The 10,000-nt window shown below is 37.0% G+C and overlaps 2 protein-coding genes across 18 annotated transcripts in view; one reads left to right on the top strand and one right to left on the bottom strand.

Annotated features, from left to right (window-relative positions):
• Window positions 1-5,240, bottom strand: part of LOC122253209 (uncharacterized) — a 19,277-nt gene extending 14,037 nt beyond the window's left edge. The window contains exons 1-3 of one of the 2 annotated variants that reach the window (XM_086537857.1): window positions 4,988-5,240; window positions 1,094-2,445; window positions 730-932 (exon numbers count right to left, since the gene is read on the bottom strand). In XM_086537857.1, the coding sequence (XP_086393983.1) occupies window positions 730-932; window positions 1,094-2,445; window positions 4,988-4,989 (1,557 nt within the window). In that variant the 5' untranslated portion in view covers window positions 4,990-5,240. Of the gene's footprint in view, window positions 1-729; window positions 933-1,093; window positions 2,446-4,773; window positions 4,897-4,987 lie in introns of those variants that run through there. The other variant, XM_086537856.1, reaches the window with a different exon arrangement.
• LOC122253160 (putative divalent cation/proton antiporter TMEM165) overlaps window positions 5,234-10,000 on the top strand; it is a 54,397-nt gene continuing 49,630 nt past the window's right edge. For 2 of the 16 annotated variants that reach the window (XM_086537869.1, XM_086537868.1), the window contains exon 1: window positions 5,569-5,697. Coding sequence is in view for 2 of the 16 variants with exons in the window: in XM_043015983.2 (XP_042871917.1) it covers window positions 5,681-5,688 (8 nt within the window). In the remaining 14 variants the exon portion in view is untranslated. Of the gene's footprint in view, window positions 5,858-7,679; window positions 7,789-10,000 lie in introns of all 16 variants that reach the window. The other 14 variants (XM_086537870.1, XM_086537865.1, XM_086537863.1 and 11 more) reach the window with 13 other exon arrangements.

Raw genomic sequence — 10,000 nt, 5'->3', positions numbered from 1 at the left:
ATGTACATATGTATAATACATACATATCACTGACACCACCATTCCTGAATTGCCCTAGCCTGGAACAGCTAGTAAGAAGATAGAAATAAAGGGTGGCAAAATTAAATGAAGGGTGGGAGATACTTGTGTCACACCTATTAGGCGAGTTATCATTCATTTACCAAAGTTTTCATTTAAGCTCTATCACATGTCCTTAATCCATTCATGACAGGGGACATAAAATTACTCCATGGCATGATCTTGTCCCTGCTGGATGACATCCTATCATATCATGATCTCTCCCTCTAAATAAGCGTTGTACATAGTTATATATGAACTTGATATACTCATTACAGCTGAATTTATATAGACACATTTTCCTAAACCTGCCAAAAACAACGACAACAATAAGAACAACAACAACATCACCTCAAATCATCCCATAAAATCATATGTGTGAAAAGTGCTCTGAGAAGCACATCATGGCATCATGCTAGGTGAGATCTCATGCTTGGAAGCAGCTCACACTTGTTATCTTGCCAGCAGAAGTGGCATTATGCAAATATACTCCTTGGCATGAATGGGTTCAAGACAAGAATCTCAACAAGATGAGTATGTTATGTGTATTGATAGCACTTAGAGATAACAATTATTAAATTACAGGACTGTTTAGCAAAATTATCAAAAATAGTGGGGTTGCTTCATGTTATTACAAAAGATCTGAAAAAGTTTTTTTTTTCTTTTACTTACCCTAAAGCAACAGTTTTCTGGACACATATATCTCACTGTATGTCCTGTCTGAGAGCAGAGGTAGCAATGTGGTATTCTAGGACAATCACTCTCCTGGTGACCAAACTGCCGGCATCTAAAGCATCTTGTTTCCTTGTTAAAATATCGATAGCAATGTTGGACTGGATAATCTTCTGCATTAATATGCCAGTTCCTTGGTGAATCTGGAATTCAACACATGGAAAAAGTTATAGCAACTAAAGAATTAAAAAGAGTAAAATGACAATGATAATAACAATAAAGGTAATTTATGGAAAAAAAAAAAAATAAATAAAATAAAATATGCTTCAAAAAATTACTCTGAAAATTAAATAACAAAACCTACTTGCTTGTTGTTGATGTACTGCCTCTACCTGTAGGTCTTCTGATATATCTGAATCATAGAAAGATGCCATTGAGGTTGTCCACTTCTTACAGCTTGGGAGTTTTTTACTTTTTGGAAAGGTCTTGCTAAAGTCAAAACTTTCAACCTTCCCTGCAGGTCTTTTCTTGTACTCCTTATCATTTTCAAGGAATCTTGTTAATCCTTTGTCAATATTCATTGTCAAGTTTGTTTCCATATCCTCTTCTAAGGATTCTGTCTCACTCTCTGTGTCAGATTCATACAGAAGATGGACTCTCTTACCAATATTTTTTGAAAGAGCAAAACTTTTAGTGAAGTCATCGTTCTGAAATTTTCTGGGTGAATTTAAATCTTTTACTCTGGACATGTTTTTGGGTGTGTGTTCCATCTGTGGGTTCACTTTGCATTTAGTCTTGATGATTGCTTTTCCTTTCAAAGTGGTATCAACCTCTGAATCACTTTCAGATGTTGAAGCTAAAGTTACAACTGGAACTTGCTGTGGTGATGGAGAAGGTAGCACATAAACATCCTCATTATTGTCACTCTCTTTATCAGAGTCACATTCTGCTTTCCTTATTTTTTTCTTCCATGTATTTACCTTTGTAATTGATTGTTTACTAACTATACTAGCACATCTTGACTCTTCTGTATCACTTTCAAATGAATATGTAATCCTTTTCCTTTTCCTTGAATTGCAAGTTTCTTTTTGAGCATCTGCAATCTCTTGATCTAAACCCTTGTGGGTTTCCAATATCTGGTTAATTCCTTCTTCCTCTTCATCAGGAATCAAATCCATACAATACAGATTATCCAAAGGGATACTGCCCGATATACTGTCAATACTACAAATACTAGAGAGCCGTTCTCTAGATACATTTCTCAATTGACTCTGGGGATCCAACTCATCAGGAATTTCTGGCAATGAGTATGGTACATTAGTATAATCAGCAGTGCATCTCTCATTATCATCATTGCTATATACATTTTGTGAACATTTAATGGTATTTTTGTTGAAGCAACTGGTAACACATTTCTTGCCATTATCAGAGGAACAACCATTATATTCTTTGATACTAGCTTCTAATTTCTCATCTTCACTAACACATTTAACTGAATCAGATGGTTCTGTCACGGTCTCTTTGCCTGGTGACTGGTTGCTTATACATTTCATATGATTGTTATCATATTTTTTGTCTGCTGATTCTGAAGACAGGTCACTAGCTTTATTTTCTACATTGGGTTCAAAATAAAGCTGCATATAAAGTCCAAATTCAGTGTCCTCAACTTCATTGTCAAACTCACTGCTGCTCTCAGAGTCACACATTTTATGTGCCCTGAAATAGTTGACATCCAATGATTATCAATAAAATAAAATAAAATAAACAATACTATATGTTTTTTTTTCATATTACTAATCATTGCCAATAATTATCTTTATCAATTTCAGTTTTATAATAGCCCAGCTTAGATTTTATTAGCAATTATTGATTTACTTAGTTAGATAGAGAAATAAACTGCATTGGGATAAATCTAAAATATATCTTGACACTTTATGATTCTCTGACACAAGAAGTAAGTGAATAAGACCAAGAATGACACAAAAAGAAAGAGGAAAATATAATGAGAAACTGATTTCAATCCTGAGGAAATGTCTTACATTGTATATATTGTATTGCAACAATGTAGCAAACACACCACATTTTCATGATATAACAACAAGTTCTAAACTGCCTTGAATAGCTGAACTTTGCAAAGCCCTAAGCAGTGATCCTTGCTTGTGATTGGTCTGTTGATTTAACCCCTAAAAAACACAATTCCTTGCCTCCATTGGTCCTTTCTCCCCCTGCAGTAATAATATCGTAATTTTTATATTCCATGAACAGTATATTTGGTCTTCAGAGGTTGAAGACTGAATTTACCCAAGTTTTCCTTGTAATTATAAGTCAAGTGGTTGCTGCATTGCATAATAACAAAATTTAGATTAGTGAGTGTAAGGCATAGAAAACTGAGGCTAATTCATATATTTTCCATGTGTCGCTATGTCATCATTATACAATAAGGCACACGTTTAAGGAGAAAGAGAGAGAGAGAGAATTTGGTCTTCAGGAGATAGGAGGAATTGATTTTAAACAATATGTCAAATGGTTGCTAGTTGGCAACAGAGTGACATAGTTTAGAATAAATACAGTAAGCAATATAAAATAAAGGGAGAGGGGGAAGGGTGGGGTGGCAGATGAGTGTGGCTGTTGCAATCCTACCAAACACCAAAAAGAAATGTAAGAAGATGAACTTGGGAAGCCTAAGAACAGACCTCTCTGATACTCTACTAGTTTTTTGTATCCTTAACTAGATCTAGGCTCTGTAATTTTATATAAATTATTGAGCTCTATCTTACCAGAACATATGAAGTGAAAATTTTATAGACCGGGCAGTCTCGGAATCTTTAGGAACTGAACTCCTAGATGTTGAGAATTTGCATCTATACAGGTAAACTAATAATGGCTTCACATTGATATTTTGCTTTTATCCTACATTATCCCTGGTTCTCATCATACCCTTCCCAGCTATCAAGGCCAATATAAGTGAAAATGCAGTGAGAACGAATTTCTTTGTTTTGTTTGAAACAAGATGAAAGCGATCAGAAAAATATCCTGTTCACCCAAGATTTCCTGATAGGCATCATCAAATTTACTAATCTTGTATCTTACATTTGCAATAGAAATATCATAGGTGAAAAGTATGTAAATTTCTAGAATAGGTCATTTAAATTGATTTTAGTCAATGCAACCTAACAATAGCAACAATATTAGACACAATAGGTTGGGCGGCCATAAAGCATCCCAGAGAAATTGCAAAGTAAAATTGATAACCTATTAAAAATTGGGATCCTATCAATGTCTACAAACAAATCACATGGTATATTTCTGTTAAATGTAAAATATAGATAAAAAATGTGGTTACTTTACAATTTACTTGGCCACAGGATTTTGAATGTGCTGTATTTTGGGTATTTCTGGTCTACCAAATTCTTTTCCAAAGCCCAACCTAGCCTTACCTACTTTTGATATGGACATATTCTAGAAATTTAGCAGAGTGTGATAGATTTCCCTATGAACTATGAAAGCCTAAATGTCTTATTACAGTAAAAGACATACGTATGTGTAATTTAATGTTCTTTACAGCCATTCCCTTTCATTTCCTCAACCTTTAAGCAGTCCAATTGAGATTATCAACTCTACTTTTTACTATCATCAATATCCTCTATCACAACAAAACAAACAGAAACAAACAAAGACAAACAAAAACAAAAACAAACACACACACACACAGATACACAACTAAATTAGAATTACAATTTTGACGACCCACTTATTTCATCATTTGATAATTTTTAACTACAAGGGACCAACCGACTGTGTAATATCTTGGGAAATGGACAGTTCCCTTTTATTGCTAATTTCCCAATTATGAAATTTCTATTGAATATTCAGGATTTGACAATTTGGTGATTGCAGTCATTTGAAACTTCAAGTGTAAAACATAGAAGGAATGCCCCTATACAATAATAAGGATATGGCACAAATGGAGGATAATCGTTGTTAAACAGTATTCCTTGTATCAGTCTGCAGGACAGACCATGAACTCGCCTGGACATTAGTTACCTTCCAGCTGGTCTCCAGAGAACACGTGCTTGCAGCCACTATCAGCCCTGAACACAGTTGCCAACTCTTAATTAATGACCAGAAAACATAGCGAAAATGCGCTAATTTTAATCTACATTGTTTTAAATGAAAATGGATAAAACTGACACTACTCTGAGACCAATCATGAATTTGTACCACCTTCTTATAAGGGACTATTGTTATTATCACTTACATGAATAAAAGATTAATCCTTGAGTCGCTACGTAAGAGTTGACATGTGAAATACTGCCAAAGTCAGCGGAATTAGAATAAGTGTCCACAATTATGAATCTTGGTAAAATAAAGTATCTTTAGTACTTTCTCGTACTATAGAATATTACAAAACTCATCATAACATTAAGCTTCCAAGATCCCTTAGCAGACTGCGCGAGTAACAATAGTAGTATTTGCTGACAGTATTGACTATAAACACCTGAATACTCTGCTCGCCGACACTACACATTGCATGTAGAGTTCAATACTTCGGGAAAGGCTACACCCTGAAAAACGAAGGAATACCATACAATAGTGCCAAAAATATAGGTCGATTTAAACAATATTTCCTGGTCTCTCATTAATTCTTAAAAACAATTTCGGCGAAATTTCCTCCAAATTAAGTGACGTGGCTAAAGAATAATACAATTGGAATTGATTATGTGATCAGCGGTAAGCGCTTTAATTCCACGTAGCTCTCCAATTAAGAGATAGAATACCATTCCTCGACACGAAGTGGCGTTCATGTATCGGGGTAGAAGTAAACAGGACGAAACAGCTGATTTTCGTGTTTCTGATCTCACGGTTAGTTCCGACCAGTGGAGTCTTAAACTTCGTCGGGGAAAGCAAAGTAATTACTCGTCAGGAGCAGATAACTGTCTGCTTCGAATACATGGAGAAGTAATCAAGGTTGTTATTGGCACCGGCAAGTTCAGTGAGACGTTTGATTTTAAATTCATTAAAGTCAGGATGACCCAGTAGAAAAATCCTAGAATTTGAAGACTGAAGATATCATCTTAATAATTTGTATGCATTGTATTTATAACCGATTGTAAGAAAAAATAATAAGGTTAGTTTTCCTATTTTGAGTAAATATTTCCTAAACATTCACAGTGGCTTTAATCATTACTGGATGAATGTTAACATCTCTGTTCCATGAGCATTTTTGGTCACAGGTAAGGCATGTAAGGTGGGGCAATATTTCGAATAGTGCCATGCTATTAATTATCATGACATTATTACAGACGGATTGCTCTTGTTAGAAGGGAGGAGGGGATGAAGTAGATCAGGTTCTTCAATCATCCTGCACTGGTTAAAATTTGATTGTGCTATCTTTTGGAGGAAAAAAAGTATTGACAGGCCAATCATAGTGCTTTCAGGTACCTTATTGATAGTGAATCTACAAGTTTGACTTTGTGTAAAGAAGTTATCAAAGCTCAGTGTTTAGACACCAAAATTTAAACTTTAAAAATTAAAATAGGTATTACAAAGTGCTATGACAAAGGGGGCCCAAGGGGAGGGGGCTGAATTTCCTACAAAAAATAGCTTCTTGTTATGGTGGAGGCCCTTGAGGCAACTGCAGTTGTTATGCACATGATACGTTATATTGGTTGTACGTTATATTAGGTTGTAAAAAAACAGAACTTTTACAGTTTTGTCTTATGGTAGTCAGATACGTGATGGAACTAGGGTACTTTTTCAGCATATATCAATCCAATTTATACATATATTACTCTGCAGTATCCCTGATTAACCTTCCCTCCCATACAACTGAAGCCATGAGGTTTAAGGGGGATATTGCAGAAAATATCTACTATATGAGAGTAGTAGTGGGTGAGAGAAATCAATTGATACCAATTAATAATTTACCATCTAATGTATAAAGCTTGAGTTGTCTTCATACTACCAAACCTGCTGTATGGCAACCCTGCAATAAGTACATAAGCCAGTCCACAATATATATATATATATATATATATATATATATATATATATATATATATATATGAATACATATGTAGGTAAATTTTCCGAATAACGCCACGTCACTAAATACCATAAAAGTGGTATCGATGGATTCCTCTCAACCTCTACTTGAGCTTGAGTTGTCTTCATACTACCAAACTGCTGTATGGCAACCCTGCAATAAGTACATAAGCCAGTCCACAATATATATATATATATTATATATATATATATATATATATATATATATATATATATATATATATATATGATACATATGTAGTAAATTTCCGAATAACGCCACGTCATCGATGGATTCCTCTCAACCTCCTGCAATAAGTACATAAGCCAGTCCACAATATATATATATATATATATATATATATATATATATATATATATATATATATATATATATATATATATGAATACATATGTAGGTAAATTTTCCGAATAACGCCACGTCACTAAATACCATAAAAGTGGTATCGATGGATTCCTCTCAACCTCTACTTCGGGGCATATTTCGCTTGCAAAATCTTAACCCTATTACCTACCTAACTTTGCCTAGTTTTGAATTAAGCCCTAGCCAAGGCCTTCATGCAACATACCTTGTGCAAAATACCTCGAAAACCACCATCCTCACCCTGAGTTAAACATGGCTGTGTTTACGTATTTATGGCTAGCGACAAGCTGTGGACTGGAAACCCCCAATTAATTATCTGCATGTGCTATTATGATCTCTTGATAGATGGCACAATATTCCCCATTGTTTACAGTATAATTATAGAGTGCCCTCTATTGAGTGGTTGCGTCATTATCGGTCCTAGTTTCCTATCCTGAGGAATATATGAGACGAAGACTCATTTGCCGTCATCATGGCGCAGTGTGAAGGTTATTCATGATCACGGCATTTTCATCTACAGAACTAATTACGCATCAATAAGTATCAAGAAGTGCCCTGAATAGGGGAGATCCACATGGGAGCGTAGCTCCCTCTTTGCAAAGGCTGACTTTAAAACTAGGCAAAGTGAGGTAGGTAGTTTGGTTTAGGTTTTTGTGATACCGAAGTAGCACGAGGTAGCACGAAGTGCCTTAAAAAGGGGGGGGGTAAAGCCCCCCTTGGCTAGGTAGGTAATTGGGTTAAGATTTTGCAAACGAAATATGGCCGGAATTCATATTTTACCCCGCAACTTCCCCGATCTACTTCATGCCCTCCCTTACTATCGGAACCCAGATTGTGGGGTCCAGAGGTGGAATTGCGCATTATTTCCACTATATATGAATAGTAGAGGTTGAAAGGAATCCATAGTATCAATGGATTCCTTTCAACCTCTTTTTATATATATAGTAGAAATAATGCGCGATTCCACCGCAGGACCCTACAATCTGGGTCTTTTTTTAAGGCACTTTGTGCTACCTTTTCCTATTTCGGGGCATATTTCACTTGCAAAATCTTAACCCAATTACCTACCTAACTTTGCCTAGTTTTGAAGTTAGCCCTAGCCAAGGGGGGGCTTTAACCCCCCTGGACCCCCCTTTTTAGGGCACTTCGTGCAGCATACCTTGTGCAAAATACCCCGAAAACCACCATCCTTGCCCTGAAATTCAAACATGGCTGTGTTTACATATTTACGACTAGTGACAAGCTGTGGACTGGAAACCCCCAATTAATTACCTGCATGCGCTGTTATGTTCTCTCAATAGATGGCCCAATATTCCCCATTGTTTACAGTATAATTATAGAGTGCCCTCTATTGAATGGTTGTATCATTATCAGTCCTAGTTTCATATCCTGAGGAATATGAAACGAAGACTCAGTTGCAGTCATCATGGCGCAGTGTGAGGGTTATTCGTGGTCGTGGCATTTTCATCTACAGAACTAATTACGCTTCATAAGTATCAGGAAGGGCCCTGAACAGGGGAGGTCCACAGGGGGGCGTAGCTCCCTCTTGGCAAAGGCTGACTTCAAAACTAGGCAAAGTGAGGTAGGTTAAGCTTTTGCATACGAAATATGTACTGAGGTAGCATGAAGTGCTTTAACCCATTGGAGCCGGTTGACGTGATGACACATTTTGTGGTTTTTGTGTCAGACGCCTGGGACGAGATATGAGGGCAAGCCCGGCGCTTGGGTTGAGTGAGCAGTCGCAATACCCTGGCATTGCAACCGTGCAAAGCCGTAATGGCCCCGGCGTGAATGGGTTAAAAAGGGGGGGTCCAGGGGGGGTAAACCCCCCCTTGGCTAGGGCTAACTTCAAAACTAGGCAAAGTTAGGTAGGTAATTGGGTTAAGATTTTGCAAACAAAATATGGCCGGAATTCATATTTTCCCTGGTCTACTTCATGGCCTCCCCTACTATCAGGACCCAGATTGTGGGGTCCAGGGGTGGAATCATGCATTATTTCCACTATATATGAATAGTAGAGGTTGAGAGGAATCCATCGATAGTACTTTTGTGTTATTTCATAACTCAGCGTTATTTGGAAAATTTACCTATATATATATTATTATCATCGTCAATAGCCTGTATCATTCCACTGCAGGACGTAGGCCTCTCTCAATCTTTTCCAGACATTCTGGTCTTGTGTCCCCTGATTCCAGTTTACTCCTGCGATATATAAATATGTAAATTTTCTGAATAGCGCCGTGTTACTAAATATCACAAAAGTGGTATCTATGGATTCCTCTCGACCTCTACTGTTCATATAAAGTGGATATAATCTGTGATTCCACTCCTATACCCAACAATCTGGGTCCCCTTTTTTTTTATGGCACTTTGTGCTACTTTAGGATATATTACGTATGGAAAATTTTAACCTAATCACCTACCTAACTTTGCCTGGTTTTGAAGTTAGCCCTAGCCAAGGAGGGGCTATGCCCCCCTGGACCTCCCCTATTCAGGGCACTTTGTGCAACATACCTTGTGCAAAATACCTCTATAACCACTATCCTCGCCCTGAAATTCAAACGTGGTTGTGTTTATGTACGACTACTGATGAGCTGTGGACTAGAAACCCTCAATGAATTACCTGCATGCGCTGTTATGTTTTATCAGTAGCTGGCACAATATTCCCTATTGTTAACCCAAGGACAACGGTGCGTCTCACTCATGTGACACAGCTAAATTCCCGATGCCGGGGTGTCATGCCAGTGTGACGATTACATTGCAATATTGCAATGGCCCGGCATAGGGGTTTTCGCGTAGCGCGTGCTCCGTCGGGAAAAGGTTAATTATTGAGAGCCCTCT

Source organism: Penaeus japonicus, unplaced genomic scaffold, assembly GCF_977035675.1.
Source record: "Penaeus japonicus unplaced genomic scaffold, GWHDUDI00000001_assembly GWHDUDI00000006, whole genome shotgun sequence".
Lineage (NCBI taxonomy): Eukaryota > Metazoa > Arthropoda > Malacostraca > Decapoda > Penaeidae > Penaeus > Penaeus japonicus.
This window is presented reverse-complemented; position numbering and strand designations above follow the sequence as displayed.